Source organism: Syzygium oleosum, unplaced genomic scaffold, assembly GCF_021117445.2.
Source record: "Syzygium oleosum isolate NSW1041296 unplaced genomic scaffold, Sole_v2.1 Sole_v2.04, whole genome shotgun sequence".
Classification (NCBI taxonomy): domain Eukaryota; kingdom Viridiplantae; phylum Streptophyta; class Magnoliopsida; order Myrtales; family Myrtaceae; genus Syzygium; species Syzygium oleosum.
In genome coordinates this window covers 11,236,772-11,250,164 of record NW_026607488.1, presented here as the reverse complement: position 1 = coordinate 11,250,164, position 13,393 = coordinate 11,236,772, and the positions used below count along the sequence as shown (strand labels likewise).

General features: G+C 38.9%; 1 protein-coding gene and 1 non-coding gene across 2 annotated transcripts; both read right to left on the bottom strand.

The window, feature by feature from the left end:
* Positions 1-5,404: 5,404 nt before the first annotated feature.
* LOC115679417 (small nucleolar RNA snoR98) lies at positions 5,405-5,511 on the bottom strand. The gene has a single exon (XR_004005500.1). It is a non-coding gene; the product is annotated as a small nucleolar RNA snoR98 (small nucleolar RNA).
* Positions 5,512-7,488: 1,977 nt separating this feature from the next.
* On the bottom strand, positions 7,489-9,685 carry LOC115679309 (DNA-directed RNA polymerases II, IV and V subunit 10). Its single transcript, XM_030602905.2, has 4 exons — positions 9,506-9,685; positions 8,647-8,705; positions 7,978-8,072; positions 7,489-7,757 (listed from the first exon to the last, which is right to left on the bottom strand). Exons 1-4 carry the CDS (start codon positions 9,539-9,541, stop codon positions 7,732-7,734), a joined length of 216 nt encoding a protein of 71 aa, XP_030458765.1. The 5' UTR covers positions 9,542-9,685; the 3' UTR covers positions 7,489-7,731.
* Positions 9,686-13,393: the final 3,708 nt, after the last annotated feature.

Here is a 13,393-nt window from a genome sequence, read left to right as displayed (position 1 = left end):
CAAACAGTTGTAGGGTCATGCCTGTTCGCTGGTCCTCCTATGATACCCCTCTTTAACCATTTATCTTCTCTGATTTGGATACGTTCTCCTGTACCCACCGACCACATAATGGAATTAGCAATTGCGTCTCTGCCTATAATAAGGCTCTGCCATCCCCAAGAAGGTCAAAAGCCCTTTACTGCCTGCATGAAGTTCCTTCGAGGGAAATAGAGACCCTTAAAGAGTTTACTCCATAAAGTCGTGGGTTGTTGGGTTAATCTCCAAGCTTGCTTTCCAAACATGGCCTTGTTGAAGGACATTAGGTCTCTAAACCCCAAGCCCCCGTCATCTTTCCTTGTTTTTAGCACGTCCCACCTCTTCCAATGTAGCCCAGATTTTGAACCGTTACTTCTCCACCAAAATTGAGCTATTTTCTGTTCAATGGCACGACATATTGAAGCTGGAATTTTAAAGATCGACATGGCGTATTGAGGCAAGGCTTGAACCACAGCTTTAATGAGAAGTTCCTTTGCCACTCTTGACATGAGATTTTCCTTCCATCCTTCTAATTTAGAATTTACCCTAGCTAGTATCCAAGCAAACATTTGCTTCTTGTACGCTCCCCAATCAGATGGGATTCCAAGGTATTTCCCTATTTTTGCAATTTCCGGGACTCGTAGGGCTTCCGCCATGTTGCTTCTCAGCCTTTGCGGACAGCCAGCACTAAAGAAAATCCCTGATTTGTTCAGATTAATCTCCTGTCCAGTTGCATAGCAATATTGATTCAAGATATTCGCCAAGTTTTGGCATTCCAGCACCGATCCATCTAGGAAAAAAATAGAATCATCAGCGAATAGCAAGTGGGATAATATTGGGCAACTGCTGTTCAGCCTTATCCCTTTAATACTTTCATCTTCTATCGCTTTTGACATCAGGATAGACAGGGAGTTAGCAACCAGTATGAATAGATAAGGGGAAAGGGGATCCCCTTGCCTAATTCCCCTTGTGGGTTGGAAGAAATTAAGGGGTTCACCATTGAACTTTACACTAAGAGATGTTGTCACGCATTGCATTATCCAATTCACCCACCTCTCATCAAACCCCATTTTCATTAGACTTGCTTCCAAGAAGTCCCACTCAATTCGGTCATAAGCTTTCCTCATGTCTAACTTAAGAACCGCCTGAAATCGTTTTTTCCTCTTCCGAATCCTTAGCTGGTGAAGGATCTCTTGGACAATCATTATATTATCTTGGATTAATCGACCACCCACAAAGGCACTTTGCTCCTCCTTAATCAAGACTGGAAGCCATGGTTTTAATCTGTTTGCCAAGATTTTTGAAATTATCTTAAAGGAAAAGTTGCAGAGGCTGATGGGTCTGAAGTGGTCTAACTTTTCTGGGTTTTGAACTTTTGGCACAAGGGATAAGTATGTCTCGTTTAAGCCTGGCTGCATCCTCCCTGAAGCAAAGAATTCCTCTACCTCGTCAAAAATCTTCTGTTTAAGAGTTTCCCAATAGTGTTGGTAAAATTGACCATTGAGACCATCAGGGCCAGGCGCTTTTGCTGCTCCAAGCTGGGAAACAACAGTTTTAACTTCGTCCATGGTGACTTTCTTAGTTAGACTTTGATTCATTTCTTCCGTTACCAAACATGGGCAAATGTCCAGTAAAGGCTGCAAGTTTCGCTCTCCTACTGATTTATACAAGTCAGTGTAGTAATTCTGGATCACCTTCAACTGGCTCGGGTTGCTTACCCACATCTCTTCTGGATTTTTCAGCATGGAAATTCTGTTTCTCTGTCGCCTTTGGATGGTCGTTGCATGGAAATATTTTGTATTTTTGTCCCCCCACTTTAGCCAATTAATTCGAGATCGCATCCCCTAATACATCTTAGAAGACTTGAGTTGAAAGTGGGCCAAATTAGGCTGCGCATGACAACTTGCCAAACAGTGTTTGATTCTGTTCTTTTGTTCCCAAAATCAGTTTGGGAACAGAAATACGTTTGTTTAATTTTTTGATTCTGGGCACAACAGAATCAGTTTTCAAGAATTAAAAAAAAGTAGCTTCTTGATTCTGGGAACAATTTTGAGAATCAATTTTTTTCTTCTTCCTTTTCTTGATTTTTAATGTAGCTTCTAATGTCCGGCCTGAGGATCGCTCTCGCCGGATCTGACGAGAATAAAATATTTTAACAAAAAATATTATTAAAATAAAAAATATTTTACCGGCCATGGCTGGCGATCAGGCCATGGCCAAAAAAAGGAAAAAATATATTTTTAATAAAAAAATATTTTACTTGCCATGGCAAAAAAATAAAAAATATATATTTTTAATAAAAAAAATATTTAACCGGCCATGGCCAGCGATCAGGCCATGGCCAAAAAAAATAAAAATGTATATTTTTAATAAAAATATTTTAATAAAAAAATATTTTACAGGCCATGGCCGACGATCAGGCCATGGCCAAAAAAAAGAAAAAAATATATTTTTAATAAAAATATTTTACCAGCCATGGCCGGCGACCAGGTCATGGCAAAAAATATATATATATTTTTAATAAAAATATTATTAATAAAAAAATTATTTTACCAGCCATGGCCCAAAAAAATAAAAATGTATATTTTTAATAAAAAAAATATTTTACCGACCATGGCCGGCAACCAGGCCATGGTAAAAAAAAAAATATATATATATATATTTTAAAAAAAAATTTTAATAAAAAAATTATTAAAAAAAATAATATTTTAACGGTCATGGCCGGCGACCAGGCCATGGCAAAAAAAAAGAAAAAATACTTTTAATAAAAATATTATTAATAAAAAAATATTTTACCGGTCATGGCCGGCGAGCAGGCCATGGCCAAGGAGGAAAAAAAAAGAAAAGAAAAAAAGAAAGAAATATTAAAATATTTAAAAATATTATTAATGAAAAGAAATTTTATGGCGTTACCAAACGCATTTCTGTTATTTTTCTATTACAGGGATGGAATTTTGGGCCGTTAATAAACGCTTTAAAATATTCAGAATCAATTCCGGACACGGAATAAAAAAGAATCATTTTTTAGCAGAATCTGTTCTCGGGCACAGAATCGTTGTCATGCGCAGCCACCAAATAGGTCCAAAATCTGCAGTTGGAGCAGGCGTGAACAGCATGCAACCAAGGACAACCTCAGCTGATTTTCAGCTGGAAATGTGAAGAGAAAACGTGGAGGGGAGAGGGCTGCAGCTGCTGGATTGACTCGGGATTGATTGAAGTGTGATTGGGGCTGATTTGAGGTGACAATTCAAGCCCAAAAACCGGTGGATACAAGCTGGAACTAAGAAGGAAATACCGACGGGCATAAGCGCGAGCTGGTCGTCCAATGTGACAATGATGTCAGAAAAATGGACACAAAAGCTGCAGCAGCTGGCAAGAGCAGACGGGAGCTTGGGCGTGAGTTTTGGTGGCCTCTTCTTGGCAGGGGGTGAACATGATTCCAAGTAGAATCCCGAAATTTGAGAACCGGATTAATGAGAATTTGTAGGTTTTTTATTTTAAAGTATGCAGGATAAGTTTTAGATTTTAAAAATTGAGGAATTTATTTTGACGGGTAAGTTTCAGGTTCTAGGTAGGCGGAACTTAAAACCTGAAACCTGTCTTCTCGTTATCCTGCGGTATTTCATGGTATTAGATGATGAGTGTATGATCTGGACCCACTAGTCTGAACTTTCATTTTATGACTTGTTAATATTTTATATTCTTCGTGTGTAAATATAAGTTGTGGTTAGTGGATCATAACAGCAAGTGGTGGTTATTAAAGGTGATGATTCACTGTAATTGTTCAATTAATAATACAGATAGAACCTGAGTAGACTCTGGAACTGACCCTCGAACCCGTGACAGGGTAAATTCCAAGTTCCAAAAAATGAGGAACCTATTATCATGAGTAGAATCTGTACGGAACATGAAACTACTCACCCCTAGTATTGATTCATGCAATAACTTCCCATTTCAGTTATATTTATTTTAACCATAATACCAGGAAAACTAGTTTTTTGTATTCTCTTTGATGAATGACAAGTTTGTTCAATATTATTTCATTCATTTTGTTTTGTTTAACTAAAAATGCAATAAAAAAAACCTGTTAAACCCTGGAACCTGTGACAGGGTAGATTCTAGGTTCCAGGTTTCGACGGGTAAGTTCTAGGTTCCAAAAAATGGGAAATCTGTACCTGAGGGTAGGTTACAGGTTCCATGTGGAACCTGTAAGGAACCTGAAACCGCTCACCCCTACTTCTTGGCCATTCTCTACTGAAAATACTCTTAAGCTTCAAAGTGAACATTGAAGAGCAAAAGTGACAGCAAACCGGACACAAAAACTATACAAAACCGAATAGAAATAGAAGGGGAGCTTGGACGTGGGCTTTGGAGGAAATTCCCTACCCAAATTTTCTTGAGCCTGAGGGTGAAGGTTAGAGAGCAAAGTGAGAACTAACTGTGGCCAACTAGCCAAGTTTAGAGAGAAAATGAGAGGCCTTTGAGGAATACACTCTCTCTTGACAAAATTTATAGGTGAAATCGGAAATCAAAAACCAAAATCAGAAAGTAATTAAAAATGACAAAAATTCATGACGAAGAACATTTTGGTCCCTATAAGTTAAGGCAACGAAAACATTTCCATCGCCACAGACAACCGACTGGGATGAAATTGCCTTCCGTCGGCTTTAGACAACCTCCGGCCACAAAATCTAGTTTGTTGCTGTAGACAACCTTCGTAGCCGTAGGTGCTACAACAACGAGAAACCAAATTTTGTCCCGTTTGAAATGTCTGTGGCGACCGTTGTGCATACTCTCCTCAAGGCTAATCTCGTGAATTAGCGACTCAACCAAGAGGAGAATTACATCTTGCCTCTCAATTTTTGCAATTTGCCCCCCGACTTTCTGAAATTTGTGACAAAGTGACCCCGTGTTGACTCCAACCTTTCTCACGTATCTGACCATGTATATAGCTATGAGAGGCAACTTGGTCGTATATTATTTATATATGTGAGGAAAAATATAAAGACTACTGATAAATGTATTTCACAACTGTATATACCGATGTACATTTGGCATTGACTCCTATCAAATTCTTGTTGGAACTATAGTCACATGTTCTTAATCCAAAAAATTTCTGAGCTATTCTTTTACCTTTTTTATGTGCACATCCGTATAAGACAAATCATACTGCCGCATGGTCGGAGGTCCAAAACATTAACCAATTTCTAAGATTCAGGAGGTGAATTGCAAAAATTAAAACGCGGGGAAGCTAAAAAGGGAAGGGCGGTATATTCAATATCAAGATATCAATCGTGTGCCTGCATAGATGGGTGCATGTTTGAGTGTTTGCGCTTGGGCGTGAGGAGAGAGTTCTATCTGCACACGAGACATTGCTTCTAATGCAGAAAAATGTTACAGAAAAGCCAAACTTGCAGCCCATATAGTAAAGGACTACAAGCATTAAATTCCGTTTCAATTTCGGAAGAACTATGAAGGGCAGTTGGCTATCTGATATTATTAGGAATGACTCCTTGAGCACCAGAAACCACAGTGCCCGCATCTCCAGAGTTTATAGACAGAAAACACTGGAAGTCAAGCTAAGAAAGAATATAATGAAAGATGGAAATCATAAAGACTCGTATGAACATCAAGAAGTGAGAAACAAACGCAAACTGTAGGGCAGAAGAAGCAGGACTTTGCAAAGCAAACAGCTTGACAAGGCAAGCATAGTTTAGTCAAACGATCAATTGACCATAGCAGCAGGGAACATACCATGCATGCAAACTACTATTATTTGCTGTACAAGAAAATCTTCATAAAAAGGAACGAAAAATACAAACTTTTGAATTAGTCTGCATTTGCAACACATAAAAATGACGTCAAGCTACAACGACAAAATCTTATCCTAAAACATGGGATTAAATTAGATAGGCAATAAATTCGCAGCTATGCTATAAAGAATGACAAAGAACAAAGAACGCCAACGATCTGAAACTTTCAGTGAACAACACTCTTAACCTCCTTCCAACGAACTATCTCACAACCACAGAGAACACAGAAACAGAAGCACCAAAACAACCTCAATAAAAGAAAAACAAGCGCGCCATTACAAAGCCAGCAGCCTCAGATCCAATACAGAGTCCACCAAGATTAAGTAAATCAACCAATGGACAAACCCATCCCAAAAAACCCAACCTTTACATTATTATTTCCTTTTCTTTTCTACCGCTCGACCATGAGTCCAACTGACTCTCCTTTGGTAAGTGGTTGAACCTGATAACTTTGAAGCTAAGAATAGGCACAATTGGCTTCTATTGGACAGGGAAAATGAAAGCTACTCATTCTAGTAGAATAGCAATTAACTAAGAGATTGCTACTGTGAACATGCTAAAACATACCAGAGGCAGAAGACCATCTCTCCAAGCAGCAGAAAAATATCAATTCTAAGAAACATGCATAAAATGACATCTTTCAAATGAGAATACCAAGTACTAGGAGACATAGATTACTGAAAGGCAGTGTGCACAGTTACATGCATACGCTATTATGTCGATAAGGTGTCTCAATATTGTACATCTGGCTGTCTCGACAAAGAGTAAAAGAACTAAAAAGTAAAAGCTCTCCACAAGTTTCAGATCCCAAAAGAAGCTAAAAAATCCACAACCAAAATTACAATAGTTAGTGGAACTAGACGACCAGCGCAATGTGACACGTCATACATATGTAAATGCAGTATCCGTAAGGATCTATTCTAGCCAAAGCAAACAGCTGATTCAACAGCACATCACATGATTTCTTGGATCTTGCAAGCCAAATCGTCCCAAAAAATTGCTTATCTACCAAGTGGCCCCTAATTGGAGGAAAGAAGTGGGACTTCTTTATCTCTAATGAACTCAGAAGCAGGAAGAGGCTTAGCTGCTTTGCTTTTGACTTTAGCTTAACTGATATAAAAGGCAAGCTCAACAACAAAATTATTAAAAAATCCATCATGTCTAAGGGCTCTTTCTTGTTTTAGTACCAAATTAGTTATTGGGTAGTGAAAATTGGAACCTGTGGCATTTCACCTATCAAAGAACATAACCACGCAAAGGTGCTCTCTAAAAGGCTTCTTTAAATTCCAAATACATTACAAGAGGAGACACAACACTACAAACTTTTTTGTCCAGAAATAATGGATTGGTTGATGATGATGTTCATGGCACAAGAGTTAAATGATACCATGAAATTCCAATCAAGGAATAGCTTCTTGGATTTTGCATGTTGCAAGTCAAATTGTTCCAACCTGAAGTTTAAAAAAACTCCTAAACAGATCAATCACCACATAACGCACCTATCACCGTCACTTGAAACTACAAGCAAAATAATAAAGCATGCTTCATTTCCTCCTTAATGACTGCAATCTTTGGACGATTGCTTGATTCCACAAATTGTGTCTCAATATTCTGCTTCTTGGTACTTTAAAGCTTCCACACAAAAATCAAAATGAGGACATACTTTGGGCGACTGGATTTATACAATAGGGAAATAACCCAAATGGTACACCAAGTGTCACTTCAAAGAACAATAGGAGAAAGCACAAGACCATATGAAACCTCAGTCCAGAATATGTCAACACCACATCTACATCTCAACTAAAAGTTCTAATGCGCCTCATAGAATAGTTGTCGAGATATCGCTCAATTAGAAGATACCAAAGCAACATGGTGCAGAACATCCTTCACTGGTAATTCCAAGTCAACTGGTTTCGGACTTCTCCAAGGCTGCATCAAATCAGAAAAAGATACATATAAATACATACAGATATAACATCTTAAGAAGCAACACAGAAAAAATCATGCACATAACCTCTGGAATGTAGTGCGTGAGCAAGAGAGTTATGTTTGTACACATGCAAATGTGTGAGGGTGTGCATGTGCCTGAGAGAGAGAGAGAGAGAGAGAGAGAGAGAGAGAGAGAGAGAGAGAGAGAGAGAGATATTACTATTGTAGTTCAAAAGCTTCTCAATGAGGTCAACATGAGTCATCAGCATTCGCCTACAGCAATACCGGACCAATCCCAATGCATCAAGAGCATCTCTGCATGCCAAAACACCAAACTTTCAAGACTGGAAAATCCATCACAAAATTTATTGCTGCATTCACTACAAGCATTCGAAACTCGTATCGTAATCGAGGAACAAAACCGTCTGTACAGAAGCAAAGACATCTAGAAACCAGAAATAGAGAAATCTCACCCACTCCGGACTCTGAACCACTTCTAACTGCATTTTTACTGAGTGCCAACAACAAATGGCCATTCTGACCAAATAAAGTTCCTTACTTCAATCTCTTAACCATATCTATTACCGTTCTAAAACTAGTGGCAAACACTGTGAAATCCAGACGACCTTGTCGAAGAAACAACCATAAGGAAACTAAATCATCATGCTTATTCATGACAGATCATAGAACCTAACGAAGAAAGTTCCTAAAAGTTCTAAGCATCACCTCTGCTCCTGCTTTCACTATATATAAAATATGTATAGCTCTCCTATCACATATTCACAAATTGTACCATCAAAATCAAATAATCACAACAATATGAAACTTTCTAGCTTCAATAACATAAAAAAAAGTAGCAAAAGAAAACGAAATTGAATGAGAGCATCACCCTTCCGGATAATCAGCCTGGAGGAGATCGAGATACTGGTCCCACTTGTTTCCAATCACCTGAAACCAGCAGCAACCATAAGCACATAACCCACTGGAGTATATATCACAGCAGAAAACAGAACCCTTCAAGGTCTATGCAAAATAGAGTGTCAAAAACACAAACTTCGTAAAACCATCCCACAAAAACAAGAAAGCACGTAACCTCTCCAGCATATCACAGCACCTAACAGAAACCTTAAAGGTCTATACAATATAGAGCGTCAAAAACCAAACTATGCAAAACCATCCCACAAAAACAAGAAAGCACATAACCCACTCGAGCATATATCACAGCAGAAAACAGAACCCTTAAAGGTCTATACAATATAGAGCGTCAAAAATACAAACTTTGCAAAACCATCCCACAAAAAAATGAAAGCACACAAACTTAGTAAAACCATCACACAAAAACAAGAAAGCACGTGACCTCACCAGCATATCACAGAACATAACAGAAACCTTAAAGGTCTATACATTATAGAGCGTCAAAAACACATACTTTGCAAAACCATCCCACAAAAACAAGAAAGCGCATAACCCACTCGAGCATATACCACAGCAGAAAACAGAACCCTTAAAGGTCTATACAAAATAGAGCGTCAAAAACACAAACTTTGTAAAACCATCCCACAAAAAACAAGAAAGCACATAACCTCTCCAGCATATCACAGCAGACAACAGAACCCTTCAAGGTCTATACAAAATAGACGGTCAAAAACACAAAACTTTGCAAAAAAAATCATCCCACGAAAAACAAGAAAGGCAACAGATTTCGCGGACGAGGACCGAACGCGAAGTCCCACGGACAGCGGCAATACCTTGCCGCAGGTGAAGCAGCGGACGGGGATAATCATCTTCGCCGGCGACACCCTTCGCCCGTCTCTCTCTCTCTCTCTCCCTGTGGGTTCGGCTTGCGACCGTGTGAAGTTTGAGAGAGCGAAAGCGTGCTTCTGCTGCGCGCTTGTCCGAACACCTCTCTCTCTCTGACGACGTTTTAAAACCGCCGAAAAGAACAGAGGACAGAAGGAAAAAGGGGGTTAGGGCTCTTCTCCTGTTTGGTTGCGGGCCGGTCCGGGCCGGGCCGGGCCGGGCCTGTGTTCATTGCTTTTTCGTTCTTCGATTAAATTGATTTGTTTATTTCAGTTGGTGCAATTTCCTCTGTTGCACTTAATTTGTTTTCATGAAATTATTTTTTTATAGGTTGTTCTACGAAGTGAAAACAAGCCGCAGTTTCGCCTATCGATAATTTATATGTTGAATTGCTACGTTCGACCCTTTCCTTTTCGCTTTAATTTTTCAGTTGAGCTGCGGGTCGGAAAGCTTTCTTTACTTTGAGAAAGAAGGGCCAATTGTTGCTACATAATATTATTTAATCGAAAACAAAAAATCACGTCTCGCAGACGAGTGATACCAAGACACGTCGAGATTTTAGCAAGATCTCTTCTGAAGAACTCAATTATTAGTAAGATTTTACATCCTAAAAAAAAAAAAGAGAATTTTCTTTTCAAAAAAAAATCCAGCCCCGATCGTCCGATGCAGAAACTGTGCTCATGATGCTCGAAACTTCACTCGTGGTGGTTAGAACGTCGTTCTTGGCGAATGCAGGGTCTGTCATCAGTGGAGACGAGAGACTTTAAGTGGAGAATATAAGATGTATGAAGCAGAGAAGACAAATCGAAGGCACGTGATTTTTCTAGTTTCATAGTAATTTCTAATGTTCTATTACTTCCCTTTGATATCTCCATTAGTTTTGATCACTTGAGATAGGACAGACTTGCAGAAGATCTTTATCACGCGATACTCCTTCTGCATTCACCCAGAGAACTCATTAAATACTTTAACAAGATTTTATGATCACCGAAATGATTTCATAGATTTCACTATTGGTTTTTGAATTATCCAACACGTCATAAGATTAATATAAAAATGCATGTACCTGTGACCGGTTGATCGGTCCCTTGTCATATTACTGAAGACCCCATGCTTTGTCTTTGGTGGTTTTGCATTTTTGGGATGAGAGGAGGGGATGCACCGTTCACCGTATGCCTCATTAAAACTGGTGAATCCCATCAAATTTAACGAGAATCATCAAAGCCATATTTTTTCTCACATCTCATAAAAGTAGTCAAAGTATTTACTGCCTATAATATGCGAAAATGGATATATATATATATAGGGTTGTGCATCATTAAAACTGGCGAATGCCATAAAATTTAACGAGAGCCATTAAAGCCAGATTTTCTCTTAGATCTCATAAAAGTAGTCAAAGCATTTACTCCTCTAATATGCGAAAATGGGTGTATAAAGTGTTGTGCATCATTAAAACTGGTGAATCTCATCAAATTCAACGAGAGTCATTATAGCCAGATTTTCTCTTAGATCTCATAAAAGTAGTCAAGGTATTTATTGCGTATAATATGCGAAAATGGGTATAAAAAGGGGTTGTGCTTGCTACAACACTTCATACAATTTACATCTTGCTTTATTACAAAGAAGGTCAGAAGCATGGAGACAAATAAGAAAAAACACCATTACCCACCTTGTGATGATCGCGGATGCACTACCCTCGAATGCTGTCTTCGTATGCCCCCAAAAGGCTTATGTCCCTTTTTTTCATTTTTATATTTATATTTCTAGCATACAATATTGTTAATTTACATCAATGCTTTTCATAATTTGAGCCGTTAATTATTTGAATATTCGAGCATGTGAAATTTAGTAGTATGCATAGACGACAAGGCATGCAATACTAGTTGAGTTTCGACGGCATAATCTGAGGTCGAGGTTGACAAAGGATTGATTGCAGTGCTTGTAGGGGGTAAAGTCAAGTGGCCCGAGTTGATGGGACAGAGTGGAGATAACGCAAAGAAGGCAATCGAGAAGGACAATCCATACGTGACGGGCACGCTGATACCAATGGGAAAAGAACCTGAGGGCGATTTTTGCTGTGACCGAGTATATGTTTGGATTAATGAATTTGGCCTTGTCTGTAAGATACCAGAGGTTGGCTGAGGAGTTCTTAATGCGAACCCAGGTAAAATAGCTCATGAAGCTATTCGATATAATAAAATGAAACGAATAATCATTTGATGTGGCCCCTTTGATTGTTTTGTTAACTTTTGAATTATGACTCTATCTATGATTTAAAAATGATTAATAAAAGTTGACCTCAATAACTTGACTAGGATTTCATTGAATTTTACGTGAAAAATTTGAGGTTGAACTCGTCTTTCAAATTTGCGTTATATATGGCAGAAATGGATCAGAAATGATGATTCAAACATATCACAAGCGGGCATGGGAGTGGTGTGGATCCTCCCAAAGCACAAAGCAGGTTGGCACTCTTGCTAGTACAGCAAGAGTGCAATCTTTCGGAGCTTATTCGAACTTAGAGATCAGAACAGGTGAAGAGGAAACAAGAAAGCAAATCAAGAAACAGATCATTTAGTCGTCGCTCTTCTGCACTGAGTTTCTCCATTCATCTTGTCAAGGCAAGTCTGATTCGGTGGCAGGCGCTCAAATGCCCATTACGACCATACTATCTCGACGCAGTAGGTTTTGTTTGCAGATTAACCTCGGAAGAAGAGGTGATACAAAGAACAGGACACAGCCAATACAAACCAAAAAGCTAGTGCAACACTCTCTTCCATACGAATTGACAGTTCTGTACCAAATATCTTCCCGTTCGAGGATCAATATACCTGAGGATACAGACTAGAATAATTGAAGTTCAGTATTCGAAAACAAGTGTCCGACAACGTAGCTGAACCTGAAAGTGCAAAAGAGGGTGTATGAACTAGAAATCTCTTTTGGCAGAAATCAATACTTCTTCCTCTTATATCTGGGGTGAAAATCTTAAACTTGAGAGCTGATATTAACCCTTTGATACCATAAGTTGTAGGTGATGGCAAAGATTTCTTTCTATGGTTTGATTCTGGGCATCCTGTGGGGCTATCTTGCTCAATAGGTTCTCTGCTAGAGTTGTCCATACTTAGGGCTCATCTCTGCAAGTTATAGTAGCAGAAGTTATTGAGGATGGAAGGTGGAATTGAGCAGCTGCTAGATTAGATGATATGTTATCGATTCAATCAGCATTTGGTGGGCTTATTTCTCCTAACGCAGAGCAAGCAGATATTTAGGGAGCTATGGAAGGAAACTCCTTCAAAGCAATTTCTCAGTCAACACAGCATGGAGTTCTTTTAGAGCTAGAGCAAGCAGAGTATTTTGGCAGTATACTGATTTGTTTTTTTTTTGGTCAGATCAGTATACTGATTTTGCTGGCTTGCTATTTGAACAAGCTCTCAACTAAGGATAGGATGATATTCGTGTGCGGTTGCTGTCAACGATATTTATGTGATGTGGGTTGCTGGTGTTGAATCAAAGAATCAATTGTTTATGGAGTGTAAATTGCCAAGGAGGTCTGGAGCAAGATGGAGATGTGGGATATATAGAGGCCTTGCTCAACTGGGATTCTGAGTTGCAATGGGCATGTAATACTTGGAAAAGGCAAATTTCTTCCCTGTCTCATCTTCAAGGTTGCCTGGAGTGCAGTTTTCCTCAGCAAATAGCCATTTGTAGGAGCTGGAGGTTGATGCCATACGAGATTTGTCGCATTTTGAACATTTTCTCTAGCAGAGATCCTCTGCTTTGGTTTATGAAGTCAATAAAACTCACTACTTACCCAGCCAAAAAACAACAACAACAAC